The following is a 23,274-nucleotide window of genomic DNA, read 5'->3' as shown; positions in this document are numbered from 1 at the left end:
AATTTAAGTGTTTCTACCCTAGCTCCAGATTTCTTTAAAATTTTTTGGATTTTTACCATTTTTACCCCATTCTTTCCAAAATATTTTCAATTCTAATCTTTTTCTTTGGTGTTATTCTTTTTAAACTCTTCTAAATAATTGTTTCTTACTCCATTCTTTTTGTCTAATATTTAAAAATCGAAAAATACAAAATTAATTTATGTTATTTTTCCGATTTTTTTTTTTTTTTTTTTTTTTTTTTTTTTTTTTTTTTTGAGAATTGAGAATATTCTAAAAGGATTTGTTTCATCTAATTTGATGGGTTTTGAAGATTGTTCGTGATTTTTCTTAACTTTCTGTATTCTCTCCATGGTATTTGTTGAAAATTCAAGGGGGAGTGATGATTATTCAAGGGAGAATTCGTATTTGGAAGATGATATTTATTTTTTTCCCTTTGAAGACCCCATGTGCTGATGAGTCTCACAATTTAGGGGGAGAAATACCAAGCAGATCGAAAATCGTGATCTTCATCAGTTTCAACATCTAAGGGGAGATTGTTGAGTATTTGAGATATTGAAACTGATTTGACATGTTTTGTTATTTAGGGAAGCCTTTTTTAGGGTTAATCATTTTATGATTCCCTATAGTGCCTTTACAGGAGAAGTTCTTCATCGAGCTCTTCTAAGACATTGATTTTATATTTATGGTATATACTTTATGTTCCATATAAATAATCATTATGTTAGTTTTTGATAAAAAGTTTTTTCCAGATTAGGGTTTTCTTTGTATGTTCATATCAAAATCAATATAAACAAAACATTTATCAGATTACTTGCATATTATGGTGACTGATTCTTGATTGTTCTTGATATTCTGCATTCTTCATCTCAGATTAATTCTAACAATGCAAAACTAGAAGGACTTTTAGGACTTTTTGTTATGTGTGCCATCACCATGGCCCACCATCCTTGCAAGAGGTGACCAAAATTAGCTAACTCCATTCCCTCCTTGCCTTACCCACGTGTCTAAGACTATTTCCCTCGTTCTTGATATAGTGTACTCCTACTTAAAAAGTACAAGGTATGGGATTCAAGGGTGTTTGACTAGATTTTAATGTATGGGTTCCATGGCCTTGTGAGAGGCTTTCCTCACTATAAATAGAAACCTAAAACCTTTCATTTCCATCACAACTCATCAACCATTAGCTCCTCTTTCTCTCTCACTCACTAGCTCTCTCTTTCATGCTCATTATCTCGACCAAGAGCCACCACCAAAACCACTATAAACCATCACAGCCCCACCCTTCTTCCTACTTTTTTGGAAATCAAACACCACCACCTTACCGCCATTTTCTATGGTATTTTCCAATTTCTAGACTCAAGTTTTATTATTTATTTTGTGGGCGTTTCAAGTCCCAATTTCCAGATTCAAAGTTAGTTACTAATCGGTGCTAACTCACGGTGCTTCTCGAACAAATTACATTCTCACCTCAAAATTGGAAATCATACATTAAGGTGAGTGCTTACGGCCCCTTTTTATAGTTTTTATAAACTTTGTGTGTGTGGGGGGGGGGGGAGGGATACATGTGCTCATATACTTGGTTTATGCAAAAACACTCTTGAAAAATATTCTACAAAACACTATGATTTTATGTGAACAATTGCGGTCCATTGAAGCCCTATTTTTCCCATATTAAACCCTATGGTTTGCAAAATTGTTTTCTATGCAAGTAGCTCATATCGATAACTTTTCAGGTACTACTCGCACACATTCATACGATCTTTATACAATTTATTATGATTTTTGAAAAATTCCACATCATTGCAGTCCTTTTTCGGACCAGTTTGTAAAAGCGATCATTTCACCTTAGTTAGGTTTCATATCAGGTCAGGGGAAAAACTAGGAACAAAGTAGACTCAATTTCTAAACCTTGAGAGTTTACGGATCCTAATTCTAACTCTCAATGATTTTTCTAGAATTTCTCTAAAACATGAACAAAATCGGGATTCTATATTGATTTTCCTGTTTTGTCTTTCAAACACACACACACACAGATATATATATATATACATATATATATATATATATATATATATATATATATATATATATATATATATATATATTGAAACATCCCATAATTCACGACCAAAAATTTTGTTTTTAAATCATAATAAAACCATAGTTATCATAATCATCTCATCAAAATACAAGTAATAGTATCTCAAAACATCATATCAAAACATATGTCAAAATATCACAGTAAACATCCCAGGCAAAACATCATGATGTGTGCAACGCAGTCATCCCGAGCTCTTCCCTTTGCTACCAGAAGTGCCTAAAACCAAAACTGAAAATCGTAAGTACGAAGTTTAGTGAGTTTTCCATACTACCACATACCATACATATAAGCATATATATTGGGTCCCCGCCCGATATCAGGCTCTACCTGGCATCGATCCCTGCTCGATATACAGATCTGTCTATTCTAGGCTCCGCCTGTTAATGGGCCTTGCCTGTTATACATATACAATCAAAGTCACATACTCACACTAGCACCTAAAGAAAACATACTCAGTACCATGTGTTCCAGTCCTAAGGCCTCGCCTATCATAGGCCCCGCCCTTACTCTACTAATGATGAGATATGGAACCCCGTCCACACTCAGCTAGTGGTGAGATACGATCCTCCGCCCACACTCACTTCCCTATCCAGGCACATTCAATTATCACACAGACAAAAAGTATAACTAAACATGCATACATTCCTCGGGCACCACCCGACATCGAACCGTAGTCCGAAAAACATACCATATAAGCATTCCTCAGGCACCACCCGACAACTAACCATAGTCCGGAAAACATACAATCATAAATACGGGTCGACATTGGTGCCTTCGACTCGTTCAAAAAGGAGGAAACTCACCTCAAGTGTCGGATGATAGCTGAACGTCTTGTTGGATTAATGTCTAAGTCCATAACTATATTTGGTATGTACTTGACCTGACCCGGCATGGTCCATTTGGGTTGCACTTCACCGACACAATTTATATGGATAATCTTTTGAGAATAGTATATTAATATATTATAAGTTCTAATATATTAATATGGAATCATATTATTTAATTAGTATTGATCAAGAATTAATTTAGAATTAATTAAGTGATCAAAATGAACTAATTAAATATGGACTCTTATATATATGGAATGGGCCAAGTTCATTTAGGTTGAGATAAGCTTTCATGGATAGTCCATGGAGTGTTTAACCCATGGATCATATGAAATGAAAGGTCATGGGTTTAACCCTAGTCTCCACACTATATAAAGATGTCATTGGTTGGTGAAATTGGCACTAGAGTGGGTGAGGGCTAGCCGATTTCACTAAGAGAGAACAAAAGTATCCTTATTCCCAAGGTTATTCCAAGGTGTTTTGGTGATTTGTGATTCCACTTGAGGCTTCCACACTATTGGGGCTAAGCTCCTAAAGCTTGAAGACATCAAGCTACACCAAAAGGTATGTCATCTAACTAGTCTTTGTAGTATAGTTGCCTCATAGTATGCTAGTTAGGATTAAAGCCTTGGAAAGTTCTTATTTGCATGTATAATAGAGAAAACATAGATCCAAGGTTTATAGGGTTGCATGTACACCATAGGAGTGTTAGAATGCTCAAAACCCAACACGTCTCTGCCCCGTGATCGGGTCGACTCAAACCCCTACATATCACAACCCTTAGTAACCACTTCATACTTCATAACCCTTCAAGGGTCAACCTTTGTCAAAGTCAAAGTCAAGGTCAAAGTCAACTTCAAATTCAAAGTCAAAGTCAACGCCCGAGTTGACTCAACTCATCGAGTTGTCCTTCAACTCGTCGAGTTTCCATTATCCACAGAATCGTGAAATCCTGACCCAACTCATCGAGTTTCCCAAAAACTCAATGAGTTGCCTCCTTTTTCATCAGGATCGGGCAATCCCAACCCAACTCGTTGAGTTCTTCTATGAACTCGTCGAGTTCTTCAGTCTTTCAAACCCACTTAATGCATTAAGCCCTTATTCTTTAAGTCTAAGGCCATATCTTCTAGATCTAAGCTGGAAATACGTCTAGAAGGGTAAAGTTTCCAACTTTACCCATTAATACCCACCCTAATGAGATTTAGCTCAAACCCTAATCCTAAAGTGCTTAAATCTTAACCCAAAAACCACCAACTCTTCAAGATAGACCATGAGGTCATAGATTTGGACTCTAGGGAAATTTTGGTCACGTCAAGCTCTCATCTTTACTCGCATGCGTGACCTAATAGGGCTTAAAAGACCAAAAAGATGGTCTAGAAGTTGCATGGGACTTCCATGGCCATAAATCTGGCACCTTTATGCCATGAAGTCCCCTCAAGACCGTAGATCTGAAGGGTTTGCCGAAATGGGACGTCCAAATCCCAACCATCAACATACTTGGACCAAAATATGAAGCAAAACATCTTAAGACTAGATTTAAGCATATCATGAACAAGGTTGAAGCTTTATACCTCAGATGAAGCCCAACTTCTGGATCTACTCTCCTCCAATACGTCCTTGCTCTTCCTTTAAGCTTCTTCTTCTTCAAACTCACCAAGAATGCACAAGATTAGCTCCAAACCTTTCAAAAATGAATTAGGGTTTCGAGGCTAGGCTTTAGGAACTTGGAGGCTGGAAATGAGGCCAACACGTAAGGTTTAAGGTGTTTAAATAGGGTACAAAATCCCAAAATTAGGGTTTCCCAAACCCAGTCGAACCCGTCGAGTTTGCCTCTTAATTTGAAGATTATCTTTTCTTAATTGGCCTTCTAAATTCCGGATGTTATATATATATATATATATATATATATATATATATATGATATGTGACATTTCCACCTTTGTAGCATTTCAAAGATCAAACTATTACCATGCATGCATATATATTTTTAAATAAATATTTATACAAGTTATATGTATTATAAATTAGAGTTTATACATGTACTTATGATCACTACTTTGAAACGTACTTCTTTATAAAAGCGGTTACATTACACTTTTACGTATCTACTTACTAAGCATACTCGACTTTTATAACTTATTCAATTCATTACACCTAGTGACTTATTCACATACAAGTTATGGCTGAGAGCTATTCACGTACGTTAGTTAAGGGCTTTACAGTGAGACACTATTCATTAGCAAATTCTAAAACATCACATACCCACACTACTATAACTGTTAATATTCCGAGCGAGATACGTATGTATAGATCTATACGGGGTTGACGTTTCCACCTGCGGTTGCTAGCTACAACCTCAACCGATCAATCGAAGTGGGTGATAAAGTGTCTACTATCATTACTACGACGTACAATGAAGCATTGTAGGGGTACATTCAGTATAGCTTGGTTATAGGATTCACTATAAAAATTAACTAGAATCTCTCTCTCTCTCTCTCTCTTTCTCTCTCTCTCTCTCACTCTCTCCCTCACTACAAACCATGGGCTTGGTTTCTCTCAAAATAGTTTTAAGTATGGATTTACTTATGGTTTCTCTAACTACAAAACAGTTTTAAGTATGGATTTACTTATGCAAAGCCATCTTTTGGTCTTCAATTGTTATTCAATGACTCTTTACAAACACAATTTTAAGTATGGTTTACTTACAAAGAAAATACTTTTTGAACATTTTTAAATGTATTACTACTGTTAGAAGAAAACCTATAACTCTCACCAACCTTGCTTTGACCCTCAAAATTACATCTATTCTCAGGGAATCAGTAATCAAGCAATTCAGACGTTGGATTAGTCATGGATTTCAGGCTATCTAGATTACTAGTTTTTTTTATGTACACCTATCTATTCAAGGCAATTCATGTACTATACTATTATCGAACCATGTATTCAAAGATTAAGATATAATACAAATGTTGTTTTATTTATCGTTGTACTTGTGTTATATATTTAGTTTACTAGCGATCCATGAACTAAGTCGCACAACCCGACATGTTCCGTCACCCCAGCCTGCGGTGTGACATTCTATTAGCATAAAAATCAAATCTTAGCGGTTATATTTCACCCATGCATGATTTGTAGGCCATTTTATGAATTTAGGAGACTAGGGTTTGACTTTGGACTCTTTCTAGCCATGCGAAGTAATAAAGTTGGAAACTTTATGATTTAGGATGTTATTTTGGTTTAGATATGAGCTTTGGAGGAAGGATCTTAAGGGAGTAAGTCCTTAATGCTGGCTTGGGTACGCTGCGCATTCCCAAGTGCTATGCAACACATACAAGGCTGAAGTCACGTACGCAATGCATACAAATGGAGTACGCAGGGCGTAATCAACATAATGTGGACCTTGACTTTCTTTGACCATTGACTATTGACTTTTTGACCAAGTTTGACTTTGGGTCAAGATATGGAATCTAAATCAAGATATGGAACCCTAACGACTCTAAAACTATCCATTTATGAAACACGAGCCCTAATTGGGTCTACACATTTGGTCGCTGGTTTAATATACACATTTAGTATTTGATTTGGTTTCTGATTTTGACTCTCATTCTAGATTCGTACTTAAAAATGATGACACAATTTCTAATTATGTGTTTGACTTTGAACTTTCTTTTTCTTTAGCTGCATTAAATACTCCCTTCTTCCTTATTGTGCACTTCCCTTGCCCACAAAACAATGCTTCTTAACTCTTTAATTTCAAATTTTGCTTTGGACTTTGAGCCCTCTTCTTACTATTCAAATTCTATGACTTATCTTCTGTTGGAAACAAACCTATATCTCAGATTTTTGAACTGGATCAACTTTTCCATGGACATGATTATGAGATGTTAGCAAGAATGTTGGGACTTCCTTGAAAGATACTAAAGTTCTAGAATGATGATTATGGTGAAATAAACCCATCCCCCACCCTCTCTCTCTCTTTGCTGCTGTCCCCCATGAATATTTGTTCTTGAAGCTCATTTCCAAAAACTTGTTTCCAAATCTATTTTAAGGATTTGTTCTTGAACCCAGATCTAAGCATGAAATGTGCTTGAACCCAAATATGAACATGATGTTCTTGAAAATCATTTGGACCTGCAAATTGAAGATTGCAAATCGAAGATGAACCACCAATTTCAAGAAATCTTGTTTTTATGTGTGTTCAAGAACCAATTTGCATATGCGATATCACACGATGTGTGTATGACATCCCCAATTTTCAAGGCCGGAAAAGCCTTATTTGTTTATGCTTATTTAAAAATCAGAGTATCCTTTTTGAAGAATAATATTGTGGAATTTGTTCCCAAAACATGATAATTATATTATCAAAGCATTTTCGAAGATATGTTTTTTTCTTTATATTAAAACATTGGGATGTCATTGTCAATAAAGAAACATAAGCATAACGAAATATTACAAGCCTTACAGTAATTAAATTAGTGGCCTAATACTCATTGAATCTCTCAGTAGAATGTATCTTTAACATCGCTACCCGTGATACAATAAACTGAGTGGGTTAGGTTGGGAAACCTAGTGAGTACATAGAGATTTCATTCCCACGATGTTATAACACACACACACACACACACATATATATATATATATGTGAACTCACAAGATACAATTTCACCTCATATAAGCAATTTACCCCACCCCGTCGATCCTCACAAAGACACGATGCATACTTTTGGATCTAAAATGAATGTATTTACCTAATCCATACTCCTGGATCAGGTATGAACGACTATGTCTAATCCTTGCTCTCGGATCAATGGAAAGTGAAAATTCCCACTCCATACTCTCGGACTAGGGATGAATGACTATGTCTAACCCATGCTATCAGGTTATTGAAAAATGACTATGACCAATTCATACTCTTGGACTAAGGACGAATGACTATGTCGAATCCATGCTCACGGATCAAAGATAAACTTTAGAGTTCTAGTCTCCGTGTATATCTCACCCGCACTCTTAAGGAGATACTACCCGATATTCATCTTAATTCATTTAGGTTTACTCTGTAAGTCCTAAATCACCATATATTATCAAATATGTTCTTAACACGTATTTCAGGTAATATCAAATATCTCACACATAAGCATTGGTGGTTGTCGAGGCCAACAAAATTAATAACCCTAAATATTCTACATAAAATAGTGTATAGTGGTAAAGGGGTTGAATCCGCGAAGATTGGTTCAATTTGTTACTCAACAAAAATCTCTTTGCAAAAGTACTTGTAAAATGATAATAAAAATAAAAATGGGGGGTTTTGTTCTTTCGAAATATTTGAAATAAAAATAGAGCTAAACTAAGATTTAAATAGACAATTCAACAAAAATAAGAGTTTGATGTAAAATCAATAAGATAGAAATTTGTTACTTAAGGTTTCCTCACTTGAACATTTGATGAACATATCATTATAATCCAATTATGCAATACTTGTTTTAAATCTTTAATTTGGCTATAGTAATCCAAGAAGCTTGAGGTTACCTAGACTTTTCTTAGTTGTTAAAATGGTTAGAGAAGCTCATAACAATTTCCTTAGTCAAAGTCACAATTTCCATTAAGCATGTAATTAGTGAAAGTCAAGTAGCATTAAAAACCAAAAAGTCACCAAATCCAAGAGGAGTCAAATGCTTTCACTACCATGTTAGAGAAAATGTTTTTATGATTGTGTGAAGTAAAACCAACACAAAAATCATTTTTTGCTTGCTAATTTGAGGATCCTTTACTTAATCAAGAAATTAGCCAACTAATCACCACAAGCACATTTAAACTCATGAATAAAAAGATACAAGTAGTAACAAGATATCAAAACACAAAACATTCTCATAAAGATTCAAGAACAAGTTCATGGAGTCTTCAACATTCAACAAACAATCAAACGATTTCACCAAATTCAACCAAGATTAGTTTAGCCTAGCATGGCTAAACTCAAGAAACTAAAACTAAAGTAAAGTGGACTAAAGATGATGTTCTTCAAGTGTTCTTAGCCTTCAAAGTCTTCAAAATCTCCAGTGAAAGTGCTCCAAATCGAATGTAAGGAAGATGTAAAAGTGACACACCAACCTTCCCCATATAGCTTTCCAATTGAAATTCCGAAATTACCCCTACAATATCGTGCGCGACCCTGTGCGGGTGGGTTGCACAGGTGGTATCTGAATGTGGCTTCTTTGAGTATTGGGCCTCCACAACTTAGTCCATTGGCCAAGTTCGAGTCCGATCAGCGTCTAGCCAATTTTTCTTCAAGTTCTCTTTATTTTAATCCTAAGATGGCTTTGCCAAATGATCCATGGCTCCCGTAATTTCCAGATCAATAGTCTACGCACGCTTGAAAATTCTCATGGATCTTGCAAATTTAAAGTTTATTTCCTCTAAGCCTTCAGTTAGTAAGCAAGCCCACTCCATGCATCAACTCCATTATCTATCAAGCCCAATATTCTTGACGTCCTCTAAGTCCAATCGCTTCCCAAAGATCCCTCGCCGCTAGTCTCCTTAAAATTTGCAATTATGCTCACGAAACTAGAAAGTACCTGAAATGGTCATAAAATAGCAAAAAGGAAAATATGCATGGAAGTTATCTAAATTATGAATTAAATATGCTAAAATAAACTATAAAAGGAAGTGTAAATAAAATGAAAGTATCAAACATATATTTAATACTTTAATTAATACTTGTATTAAAATCATGTTTCTAAAATGGACTATGCACTTGTTAAAGTGATGACTTGAAACTCAGACTGCGCTTCGCTCCTAACAATTGTCATTTCCTTCAACGTAACCTAGTATTATTATCATTGAGTCTTAGTCTAATATTTCTTGTGACTAATTATTAGTCTAGATTCATCATTAACTCAAAGTCTACTTCAAGATCTATCAAGTAAGGATCAGCCAGGCAGGATAGTTAGGAGGCGGGATCATTTAGACGTATAACTTTTCTAAAATCCAACAACCAAGACAACGCGACCATTCTAGACACCTCTTTTGTAAGTAGATTAATAAGTATAACGACTTGGAATCACGGATAAATCATTTTATAGGTTCATAATAACGATAATAAACTTAAACATAAGTTATACTTAAAGCAGGGTAAGCATAACTCAACTTACAGGTGGTTTAGCGAGAATTCAGACTCTATGCGGGCAGAACTTCTAAACCGAAAGATCTATTTCTTGGGGCTTTCTGGTGCTCCAAAGCTTCACTAATAACACTTAGGAAGTGCTAGAGAAAGTCCTTGGGACCTTGGGTGGTGGTGGGGGAGGGGGTGGGTAGGTGGGAGAGAATAGAATAGAAAGGTGTAAAGAAATGAGCGAAATTTGGCTCCATTTATAGGCTGCCCAGGGGCCTCTCACGTCGTGAGCCTGCGTAGGCACCAAGGCTTTCACCTCTGGTGCTGACACGTGGCACCTGACGCAGGTAAAACTGCAGATCTTAAAAAATCATAATTTTCGCATATGAGCTCCATTTTTAACATTCTTTATATCTACACTTAGGTATTTCCGAGTACTACAACTTTTCTTTTGACGCCATCGGCTAATTCTCGACCGATATTTTAATAGTATTAGAAGATTGCACTGCTAATGACCATGTAAAATTCATAACTTCCACATATAGACTCCGTTTTTTACTGTCCTTTTATCGTTGAACTCCTGTTAATGAGATCTTAAATTCTCATTTAGATCATTTTGGCTAAAAATCAACTAATCTAAAATTCGATTTCTGTGCCCGCACTACTGCGCTTAAACTTCGAAAAATCATAACTTCCTCTACTGAACTCAGATTTGGACGTTCTCTATATGCATGCTCTCGGTTTAACGAATACTATGACCTTTGTTTAGATTACTTAGGCTAAAAAGTAATTTATCAAAAATTCAATTTTTAAGATACGTAGAGCCATACCGGTTTAATTGTGAAACTTCGAAGAAGCATAACTTCTTCATTCGAAGTCGGATTTTAGCGTTCTTTATATGTACATAATGTAACACCCCGATTTCCAAGAATGAAATTCTAGAGATTTTGACATTTTGGAGAGCCTAATCGACGAGTTGGAAGGCCCAACTCCTCGTGTAGGAACTTTTATGGTCGCACGTATTATAGGACTAACTCAACGAGTTGGAAGACCCAACTCGACGAGTTGGAGTTGGGAAGGGAAACCCTAAATTTTTTAGGGTTTGGCACCTTATTTAATCCTTAACTCTCATTTCCTTATCTCACCTTCAGCCCCCATCATCCTAAGCCCTAGCCAGGAAACCCTAATCCATTTTGAAGAGTCTAGAGCCATTCCTTGGGATTTTGAAGCTTGGGAAGGAAGGAGGAGCTTGGGGATTCAAGAGGAAGCTTGTAGATCCAGAGTTCAAGCTATATTTCAAACTCATTTGAGGTATAAAGTTTATACCTTGGCTTTCTATCACTTAGATATTCATTTAGGATAATATTTTGTCACTTTTGGGCCATTTTAAAGTCACTCTCGGGATTTGAGTGCATTATGGAGTTATGACTTCATATCTAGGCACATATGAGCTCATGAAGCTTAAAGTTGCCACCTTTATTGAGCCATGGCCCTTCTCCATGCCCTAGATCTCCTTTATAACTTGGTTTTGGTGTTTCTAGCTCATAACACCATGCATGGACGTAAAGTTAGCAACTTTATGTGTTATGCTAGCTTAAGGAGACCATATCTATGATTTAGAAGCATTGAACTCGACTGGAAACAACTGAATGGATTTAGACTTAGGGTGACCCGACGAGTTGTTCATCCAAATCGGCGAGTCGGGTCGTGGTCCCCCAACCTTTTCTGTTATTGAGTAAACTCTTTGAGTCTAGGAGATGACTCAGTGAGTTGGTCATGGTTTTGAGCTTTGAAGAGTTGAAGACTCAACGAGTCCAAGGAAGGACTCGATGAGTTCAAATGAGAAGTCTCGATTCTGATATAGAGAGGAACTCATCGAGTTGAGGAAGAACTCGACAAGTTGGATCGCGATTAAGGGTTCCTGGTTCATGGAGCTTGACGAGTTGATGGACCAACTCGGCGAGTTGAGTCAACCAGAATGTTGACTTTGACCAAAGTGTTGACTGTGATGTGGACTTAAACCAAGGTTGACTCTTGAAAGGTTATGAAGTATGTAATGGATTATAGAAGGTTGTCCCACGTAAGGGTTTGGGCCTAATTTGGAAAATTGGGCCAATAGTGGGCCATTAGTGGGCCTTTATGGATTTTGGAGTTGTGGACTTTATTGGTTTTAGACTTGGACCTTAGCTATGTATCTTGTTGGGCCAGGGGTAAGATAGTCATTTTACCCTAAATATGGATTATGGATTATGGTTTGAGATCCAATTGCTAATTAGATAATGTTTTGATATGGATAGCACGAGGAGTTGCTAGGTCAGCAGCGAAGGATTTCCTGCAGAGAGCTTCAGCAGTGCGAGGTGAGTTACCTTCCAGTAGAAGTGGGTCTAAGGCCACAATGTCGGCCCACTAGTAGGAGTTGATTGTCTTCGTGATAATTGTCTGGTTTGCCACTATCTGTTATGTTTTTTTTATGCTAGCATGATATGATGTTATGTGATAGTGGTAGTGGTAGTAGGGGGAATAGCCCCCATATCCGGTCGATAGCGCCAAGGGGTAGGTCGGACACCCCAGTATGTCTGATAGTATGATTATGTTTATGATTTGTTAGTATGTAGTAGTGGTAGGGGGAGAAATAGTCCCCAGGACCAGTTGAGATAGACCGGAGGGTAGGTCGGGGCACCCAGATATGTCTGACATGGGGTAGGTCGGGCACCCAGGTATGCCTGACAGCGGGGTGGGTTGAGCACCCCGGTATGCTCAGTTGGGTAGGTTGGGCACCCAGATATGCCTGACATGGGGTAGGTCGGGAACCCCGGTATGCCTGGCGGTGGGGTAGGTTGAGCACCCCGGTATGCTCAACAGGGTAGGTCGGGCACCCAGATATGCCTAGCATGGGGTAGGTCGGGCACCCCGGTATGCCTGACAGTATGTGATTATATGGTATGTGGTATGACATGGGAACTTACTAAGCTCCGTGCTTACGGTTATCAGTTTTGGTTTCAGGTACTCATTTTCAAAGGAAAGGAGTCGGCGATCGTAGCGCATCACACTATGCTTTCCACACATGAGATCTTTGGGATTACACTCTGATATTGTTTTATGATAACATGTTTTATTGACACTTTGGTTTTGACATGGGGTGTTATTATGGATGTTTTTATACTGTTGGTTTATAATAACTTAATTATAAATGAAATTTTTGGCCTCGAATTTTGGGATGTTACACAGAATCCTTGTCACATATACTATAACTTCTGTTAAGATTCTTTGTCCTAAATAATTTTCTATCAAAAAGTCATTTTTAACGCTTATTATCTCTAAATTGACTAACCCGAATCTGCAGGCGTTACATTATGTGTTACAAAAACTAGATAAACATATGTATATCAATAAAGAAAGAGAACCGAGATTTCTAAACCCAGAAAATAGATGAAGTTTAGAAACCTAGAAATCAAAAACGCATAGAGAGACAAGTGAGAAGTTAGACCTAATGTAGGTGTGTGTTCTTGAGTTTGCATTATGAAAAATTAGGAGAATAGAGAGCTCGAACATTATATGTGTTGTCTTGAGATGGGCAGGAAGGTTGGCGATGGTGGTAGTTGGTAGAAGTCGAAGGTTGAAGACAAGAAAGATGAGAAAATATAGGTTGCTAGAGGTTGAAGGCGATGACATGGCAATGGCGTCCGATATGGCCTGCCATGTCATCAAACTTAACGGGACTAATTGATTTCTTAACGAAAATGACGAAATTGATACAAAGATTAAGAGTTCAATGACCTATTGCACCAAAAAAAAAAAAATTTACTTCAATGATAAAGTCGAGCCAAAGACAATAGCTTGTTTTGCTACAATGTCATTTGCTTAGAAATATGTCATTGTTGAATGCTTTAGCAGGTTGGATATAATTGTTATAATAGGAAAATTATTAAAATTTAATGCTTCTAAACTTCTAATGGATTAAATAAATTATCAATTTTTATTATAAATAAAAATTTATTACGTACAATAACAAGATATTAAACATAAACTTCATTGGTTAAATCCACAACAATATACAAACCAACCACATCATTGGTGTTCTGGATTTACTAACAATTGCTCTGGAAAATAGACACTCCAACACCAAATTTAGATAATGTACGTAAGGTGGTGATAAGAGGTCCAAAAATGCTTCGAAACAGAAACAGAGAAGGAAAAAAACACCATGATTTCATTGCAATCCATACAAACAACCACCTTCACTACATCAACAAAGCATGATTTCTTCTACCGAACAGATCCACCCATCAAGAACCACCACCACTCACGGCTGTTCTTACGCAAATCCAAAAACTCCGATGAAAATCCCAATACCACCTCCGACGAAGGCGATTCCAAAAAGCAGGAGCTTCTAGTGAGAATCGCAATGCTTCAAGCCCAAAAAGTCCGTCTCACCGATTTCTTAGATGAACGATCCGATTATCTTACGCAATTTGCAGAAGAAGCTAACGCCGAGTTTGATCAAGTCGGCGAAAACGCACGCAAGGAGCTCGAAGAAGCCAGTCTTAGGGTTTGTCACTTCATATACTAACGTACGCCGAGTTTCACCGACTTTGACTCTGGTATTCTTTGTTTTTTTTTCATCAATTACAGATAATGGGGAATATCGAGAGCCAAATGCAAGCTTTTGAAGAATCAGCGGAATCAAGCAAGCTGGAGATAGAGGAGAATCAAAAGAAGTTAGACGAATTTGAAGTTCGTTTCGAGAATGAAAGAAACGAAGGATTGTTCTTCAAGAATTTGGGTCAAAGTAAGCCCGTTGACCCAACAATCGCAAAAGGAGAAGCAGAAAAGATCAAAGAATTGACATCACAAACAGTGGGAACAGAAACGAGAAGAAACATTTACCTTGGATTAATCGGGTTGATTAGCATCTCTTTAATCGATTCCTTCATCTCTCAATCATTTGATTGGAGAAAAGGTGTGATTCTAGGGTTAATTTTGATAGGTCTTGTCACCCAATTGACCTATGAACAGAAAATGTTAGCAGAAACAAAGAGTAAAGACACAGAAAAAAATCAAGATAAGAAAGAGTGAAGTGAAATGTTTTGATTCTATATATATTTTGCATGGTGAATAACCCAAAGTATGATCTTAAACTCTTCAGACTGATATATCATGCTATATAACTTTTGCATCATTACAGTTTTGATGATATATGTAGAATCACCAAAATCACAATTTAACATCATGATGCTTAACAATTGTTTCATATAATCACATATGCCTCTTAATATACAAAGGATGAAATAAAACTTACTTCAAAACTGCCTTCACAAGTATATTCCAAGTAATGAAACTTGGAACAATCTCCATAGCCACAGCATCATTCAAACAATGAATAGCATCATTCATCTTATGACAAGAACATAACCCTTTAAGAACAATATTATATGAGATAATATCAGGTTGAAATCCAATCTTTAAAATCCTTCCCCATATAACATATGCATTTATACAATCCCTAACTTTGTAGAAACCCTCCATTAAAGTGTTGAGTGTAACAAGATTAGGAACACATTTGTTGTCACCCATCTTTAGATACAACTCCAATGCATATCCAACATTTCGTGTAGAACAAAGCCCATGAATTATAATATTGTACATGATTACATCGGGTTTGAAACCATTATCAAGAACTTGGTGAAACAACTTAAGAGCTAATTCCACCTTCATGTCTTGACATAATCCACGCATTAACAAGCTATTAGTGATCATATCAGGCTTTAATCCCTTTTCCAAGATTTCCTTCACAAGTCGATAGGCTTCATCAAACCTTTGTGATTTGCATAATCCATCAATTAAAGTATTGTAAGTGACAATAGTAGGTGGACAACCCCTTATGGCCATTTTATCAAAGAAGTTGATAGCATCTTTAATTTTATGAGCTTGAATAAAGCCTTTGAGTAGTGTGTTATAAACATTGGTGTTTGGATTATAGCCATTTGTAACCATGAGATCTAACACACAAACTGCATCATTCAATCTCCCAACATTACAAAACCCATTGATCAATGAAGAAAATGCATAAACATCAAGATTGTTACTTTTACTTTTACCTTGTGCTTCTTTTAGAATAGTGAAAGCCTTGTCTATATACCCGTTTTGGCATAATCCATGGATCAAAATGCCATAAGTGGTGGGGTTTATAAGAGAAGGGTTCTCATGTAATAGTTGTTGCCATAGAGAAATTGCCTCAGTTACCTTTTTGTTTTCTAATAATCCTTTGATGAAGATATTGAAACTGATGATATTCCTGCAATTATCTTTATCCATGAGATCCCATAGATTAAAGCATTCTTTAATCTTTCCTGCATGACAATACCCGTTGAGCAAAGCATTGTATATTGCAACATCAGGGGACACATTTTTGGCAATCATTTCTTTAAAAACTGTCATGCCACCTTCAATATTGTCTGATTCACAAAACACATTTATAACTGTGCTGTAGGTGATCAAATCCATTTGTCGATTATTTTCCTTCATCCTGTTCCAAATTTTCAGACTTTCTTGAAATTGTCCACACTTGCAAAAACCATCAATCATGGCGTTATAAGTACCTACATTTGGATAGACTGATGAGGAGTTAACCAACTTCTCCCACACCTCGTTTGCTTTCAAAAAATCGCCTTTCTTGAATAGCCCATCAATTAAAATATTGTAACACATCACATCTGGAGTTACTTCTCTCTCAAACATTTCGTCGAACACCTTCAAGGCACTGGTCATCTCCCCACCCTTGGCTAGCCCATTTATCAAAGTACCATAACTGAAGACATCCGGAACCATCCCTCTTTCAGACATCCAATTCAGCAATTCCTTTGCTTTATCAAATTGCTTTTTGTTACAGAAAAGTTTGATCAGAATGTTATAAGTTTCCAAGTTGGGGAAAACACCCATCCGTCTAAAGTTCTTAAAAAACAAATCCGCACGATTGAATTGATTAGATTCAGCCAACGCATTGAGAAGAGTGTTGTAAGATCTTATACCGGGTTCGCACCCAAAAATTTCAGTCATTCTTTGGAAAAGGTCTAATGCTTGATCAACCATGGAGTTACTGGAATACGCTTTGATTACAATCAATGGGATATCTTCGGAGCAGATGCATTTCTTGGCTTGAATCAAATTTACAATTCGCGCCAGTTGAGGTAGGAGTTTCGGAGATTGTGAAATACGGCGGAAAATGTGGTGAAAGACGGAAGGGGTTGGGGTGTAATCTGGGTGACGGATGGCTGAATCGAAGAGGGAGAGAGCTGAGATTGGGTCTTTTTCGGATTTGAGAAGTTTCAGGAGATGTTTGCTGAAAAGGGTTTTGGGCAATTCGGCCATGAGAGGCAGCGAATAAAGCTTTGTGCTTCATTTTCGTGCCATGGTACATTAGGGTTCACGGAGATACAAAGCTGCCGTTGCCATTTACTCGTTGTTAGCGGGGGTTTTAGGTTAAGAGCCTATTTTGTTTACATATCATTCTTATTTGACAAAATTCACAATTGGTCCCTATGGTTTATAAAATATCGCAATTTGAGGACTTCTTAGCAAAAAGTCACGCCACTGGTCTTTATGGTTTCAATTCATTGCACAATTGGTCCTTGACCCTAACCCCTTCACTTTTGTATCGTTAGTGCACGGGGGTTTTTGTCTTTTCATTTAGTAGTCATTGTAATCCTTCATCATCAAAGTTATCTCCCAAAATTATACCTGAACCACTAATATATCCACCGACACATACACCACCATCATCACCACCAAGCTAGATTCATCGATTTCTTACCTTAATCTCTAAATCTTTATTTATACTCGGGAGAAACAGCAAGAGTTGTAACTGAATCACCGTGAATTTTAGCAGAATTAGGATCCAATACTTTACCAGACTCGACATCCCCGTCTTGACTTTTGGAACATTAGCTAATTCAACCCCCGTTTCAACTGCTGATGTCGTTGATTTATGATCAGCAACAGGGATATGTGTTGTTGTTGATGATGATTTCTTCACCCAACTACAACAACTTGTGTGATAGGACTAAGGTTAGGGTTCTTGAAGTTGCTAAAGGAGATGAAAGTATCGATTGATCTACGAGAGAGAAAGAAAGAGAGAGAGAGAGAGAGAGAGAGAGAGAGAGGGAGAGTAGATGAAGAAGGGTAACAAAGTTATGTTTGATTTGCAGATTCTGATTTGTAGGTTTCGAAGAAGCATCGTTTGTAATCTCTTTCTTCTCCTGCAATTCTTGGGTTCCGATTTTTAGGTTGTCGTCAGATCTTTGGGGAGGAAACGGATGGGACGGGATCATTGGGGATCATGTTCCTCATAATGGTGAAAGTAACTCTCTTCTTTCTTCTGACACAAACGCACCACCACCTGAAAGCCCTCTTGTCTCCGACACCATCTCCAATTTACACTGGAAACGATGTACATCTCTTCTAGTTAAACAAGCATCTGAAGTATCTAACAACCATAAAGTAAAACTATAAGCACAAAGCTTAGTGAGTTTCGCCAAAAGTACCACCACACAAACATATAATCAAACAAATATTGAGTCTACAATCTCCTAGTTGGATTACCCCTGGTCCACAACCTTTCGGTTGGAATGTCCAATACATAACGGGTTCACAATCTCCTGGTTGGATTACCCCCGAACCACAGCCTTACGGTTAGAATGCCTAATATATAACAGGTCCATAACCTCCTTGTTGGATTATCCCCGACCCATAACCTTTCAGTTGGAATGCCTTGGCCTACAACCTCCCTATTGGAATGCCCCGATCTGTTGAATGATATCACAAAGCAATACAATCTCAATCCCACCATACCATGTCGACATATACATAAAAAATAACACATATCTAACAACAAATAATCATATAACCATTTAGTAGATCCTTACGTCCAAAACTCAGATCCAAGCCCAAAATGATGTCCCAAGTCATAAAGTTTCCAAATTTATGACTTTGCATGATTATAAAGTGCTTAATCTACAAAACCCTAAATTCTTAACCCAATAAGACATCACAACTCTTATATAGAAGGGATAGAAGGGAGAAGATCACATTTTTATGGTTCAAAATAGCTCCATAATGGATAAAGTTTCCAACTTTATCCATTAGAATGATCCCAACAAACAAGATCTAGTCTTTAAGTCTTAAAGGGACCCAAAAGTGCATTTTTTTCAACTTAATCCATTAAGTCCAAGTCTCTAATGTAACACCGTAAATTTCAAACAATTTTTCGCATTTTATAAAAGCATAATTCATTTAATATTCATAAAACATCAATGTTTGAAACTCAATCCATGCCATACAAAATCCCAAGATCTCATAACATAAAATCCCGTGCATGTGTACTGATAAAGTCGGCGCCTTCCCACGGTCGTCACTAGTACCTGAAACAAATAACACCAAACACTGTAAGCACAAAGCTTAGTGAGTTTCCCCAAAATACCACATATAACACATATTAGCCACTCGAGGCTACAACTCTATGGGTCCGTGCACCCAAACTCTGTGAACCCTTAGGTTCTAACTTTGTAAACATGCACAGCATAAATCACATAGAATAATGCAGTGCAACACATAACACATATATAGCATACAAACACTGTATCACATAACTCTAGTTACCTACTCAAGGTAAAGTATGGTGAGAAGACTCACCTTGCGTATCTCGATAACCCGCAAATCCCTGAAATCACTCGTGCTCGATCCCCCGAGCTATAATCCTCCTATAATACAATATATCTCTAATTAATACTTTCACAACTAAGGTTGACTATCCCTGTCAAGTCAACACTGGTCAACTCTGGTCAACGGTCAACAGTCAACTTTGACCGGACTCGGCGAGTACACCAAAGCAACTCGGCGAGTCTATACGTGTTCACTGACCCCCCCTCGGATCCTCTCTTGACATGTCGAGTACTTCCCTAACCCGATGAGTTCCACCTGGCATGAATCGCGGGGCCACCACGACTCAACTCGCCGAGTCTCAAGAACAACTCGACGAGTTCAGGCTTGACTCAGCCCCTTAATGACTCCCCCTGACTCACTGAGTCATCCCCCAACCCGACGAGTCCACTCGCTGAACACTTTACGTGAAACCCCGACCCTACTCGCCGAGTCTCAAGAACAACTCGGCGAGTTCATGCCATGTACAAACTCTATTGACCTTCTAAGGTCATATCTGCTTTCCCAAACCATAGATCTAGCCTTCCCAAGCATGAATGTCATGTAAAGTTTGGAACTTGATGCTTGTATAACCCCCACAAGGCATCAAAAGATGTTTTGGTCCCAAAAATGACCACCTAGGTCTAATAACTCCATAATAACCCAAAAAGCCCCAAGGGTTAAGGTCTATGGACCTCTTTGAGTCCAAATCCAAGGCACAAACTCGAAGAGGGACCATTTGCTTCACATAATCACTCTCCAAAGGGGTTATAAAACCCTAACTCTAAAGATCAACCCTAAAACTGAAGGAGATTCGAACCATTACCTCAAAATGAAGCCTCTGGACTCTGGATCTGCTGGAATCTCACCTCCTCCTTGCTCTTGCCACCTTCTTCTTGCTAAACAAGGAATACAAAGGCCCAAAAGTGACTTCTTCTCTCCCAAAACGAATTAGCTCTCTTAGGGTTCTCTCAAGGGACTGGTAGTCGCAATGGGAGGCTATAAGTGCCCTTAAATAGGCTCCAAACCCGGGGAATTAGGGTTTCATTAAACAGTGTGGACTCGCCGAGTCCACTCCTTGGACTCGCGGAGTCCAGGCGCGAACCCGCGTCCAAAACCGCGATCCTACTCGGCGAGTTTGAGCTCCAACTCGCCGAGTATCCTCACAAAATACCAAAAATATAAGAATGAATAATACCTGGGAATCCGGGCTGTTACATCTAACCTTCAGACCTGAATCAAAATGATGTTTAGATGGATAAAGTTTCCAACTTTATCCATAACAAGGTCACAAACCTTCAAGATCTAAAATTTATGCACTTAAAGTGATCAAAAGCTCATGCCACTCAAAACTAGCTAAATCTAACAGTTTCATCATCAAGATTCAAACTTTATACCTCTAGGAGAAAGATCAAGGTGAACAATGTCCGAATCTACAAGATCCAATGCAACCAACACTTCTTCAATGAGTTCCTTCTTCTTCAAGGTGCACCAAAAACACTCCAAAACACTTTTGTTTTTGCTCACAAGGCTCAATCTAGGGTTAGGGTTTCAAGAAAGGGTGTTGGAGAGGTGGAGGCTCAGAATGGAATAGGTTTGGGGAAGTTAAGGAGCTTAAATAGGGCTTAAACCATGAAAATAAGGTTTGGGAACTGATCGCTTATGCCTAGAGTACTCCTAGTACGCCCAGCGTACACGGCTAACCCAAAAATCACCCTAACGTCAAACGGTCGTAACTTCTTTGTTCCAACTCTGTTATCGACGTTCTTTATATCCACAGAAAGGTGTAGAAGAACTCTACAATATCATCTAAATATCTTGGACCAAAAACTTCTTGAGCAAAAATCCTTAATTCATGCAAGGACCAGGCCTATGAGTTTTCCCTTTCTACCCTTCGGCCTAGAACATAATTCAAGGGTAAAAAATCTTAACTATCGTCTCCTTCCACAAGGACTAAACTTTGCCTCCTTAAGGCCCAAAACCTTACACAATCGACTTTTGGTCTATGGCTCAGAAATGATAGGAAAAATGATGTTACAATGGTCTCGACTCTTCACTCTTCCCCAGGAGGTCATGTGGGTTCTTGAAGTGTAGGCTTGAACCTATGGTTGAATATTTGTTAGGGGTGTTGATCATCTTAAAAAGAAAGGTTTTTATTTGGAGGATTTGTGTACTAGAAAGGTGGGAAATGGAAGAAGTATTCGGTTTTGGTTGGATAATTGGCATGGATCAAGTATTTTTAAGAACAAATTTCATAGACTTTTTGTTCTGGATACAAATTCGAAGGCGTCTTTATTTAATCGATCCTCAGAAACGAGGATATTGGACGCGTTTCCTAGATATCCTCATAATGGTGTTATGGGTGCTCAATGGGATGAGATGCGTGAATAATATAGGAGGTGGTTTTATCCGATTCGAATGATTCGTACACGTGGGATTTGGATATTAAGGGATAATTTTATTCCCGGTTGCTTTGACCATAAATTTTATTGATGCACACACTTAGAGTCTTCTAACATTCCTACTAGATGTAATACTTATGTTCGTAAGAAGATTAATATTCATGTTTGGTGGGTTGAAAGAGATAAGCTTTCCACTAGATTGAATTTACGTGATAAAGACATTGAATTAGAGTTTTTTTTTATGTCATGTTTTCTCTCAAATTGGAGAGTTTGTTGGTCATCTTTTCTTGAATTGCAATGTTTTTACCCCTTTATGGAACTTGATAGCTAGGTGGTGGAATATCCCTGCTCCTTCACATGACACGGTTAATGAGAACTTGCATTGGGTTGATTCGCTAAAGATGACTAAGGAGTTTTCATAGGTTTTTGAAGCAATTATTGCTATCTCGTTTTGGATCATTTGGCGATTTCGTAATAATCTACTTTTTGGAACGATAAAGCCTAAAAGAGATGATATTTTTGATGATATTAGGCATTTTTCTTACTTTTTGGTTTCTAATAGACATAGGAAAAATACTATTTCTTGTGATTGTTGGCTATTATCCCAAGCATGACTTTGTAAGTTTTTTCTTTGTTCTGTAGCTTCTTGCTAGAGGTTTAATAAATCCATTGCGGTTTTAAAAAAAAAAAAACAATCATAAGCACAACTAATTTTTCAGTTATTAAAAAAATCCAATGAAATCGAAGTAATTATGAAAATGGCTTATAGATTTATTAATTTTTTTAAAAAAAATTTAATAGGTCTAAAAACATTTTTTACAAATAGATAAGTTCTTTTACAAATAGTTTTTCAAACCCATCAAAAAAGAGTTTTTGAAAAGTCATATGTACCTTACTATTTAAAATTGTTTTTAGTTTTTATGTATTTATTTAATATATATATATATATATATATATATATATATAGATATATATATAAAAGATATTCGAATACTTTTAAAAAAATGACTTATTAAATCATAGATTCTTGACACAAAAATTAATCTAAATATTTTTTTTAGAAATTAATTTTTATTTACATTTTTATCAAAAAGTACTTAGTTATTGAGTTAAATAAGCAATCCTAATTAGCACTGTTGGAATCCT

At 37.2% G+C, this 23,274-nt stretch overlaps 2 protein-coding genes across 2 annotated transcripts; one reads left to right on the top strand and one right to left on the bottom strand.

Moving 5' to 3' along the window:
• Nucleotides 1–14,047: 14,047 nt before the first annotated feature.
• LOC145072518 (Pentatricopeptide repeat (PPR) superfamily protein) lies at nt 14,048–17,489 on the bottom strand. Its single transcript, XM_079018961.1, has 2 exons — nt 14,921–17,489; nt 14,048–14,725 (listed from the first exon to the last, which is right to left on the bottom strand). Exon 1 carries the CDS (start codon nt 17,399–17,401, stop codon nt 15,329–15,331), a length of 2,073 nt encoding a protein of 690 aa, XP_078875087.1. The 5' UTR covers nt 17,402–17,489; the 3' UTR covers nt 14,048–14,725; nt 14,921–15,328.
• LOC145072519 (8-amino-7-oxononanoate synthase) lies at nt 14,238–15,178 on the top strand. The gene is made up of 2 exons (XM_079018962.1): nt 14,238–14,582; nt 14,666–15,178. Exons 1-2 carry the CDS (start codon nt 14,238–14,240, stop codon nt 15,107–15,109), a joined length of 789 nt encoding a protein of 262 aa, XP_078875088.1. The 3' UTR covers nt 15,110–15,178.
• Nucleotides 17,490–23,274: the final 5,785 nt, after the last annotated feature.

The sequence above is a fragment of the Lactuca serriola genome, chromosome 9 (genome assembly GCF_051521515.1).
Source record: "Lactuca serriola cultivar US96UC23 chromosome 9, Lser_US96UC23_V15, whole genome shotgun sequence".
NCBI lineage: Eukaryota > Viridiplantae > Streptophyta > Magnoliopsida > Asterales > Asteraceae > Lactuca > Lactuca serriola.
Note: the sequence above shows the minus strand (reverse complement) of the source record. Positions and strands in the feature narration are given on the sequence as shown.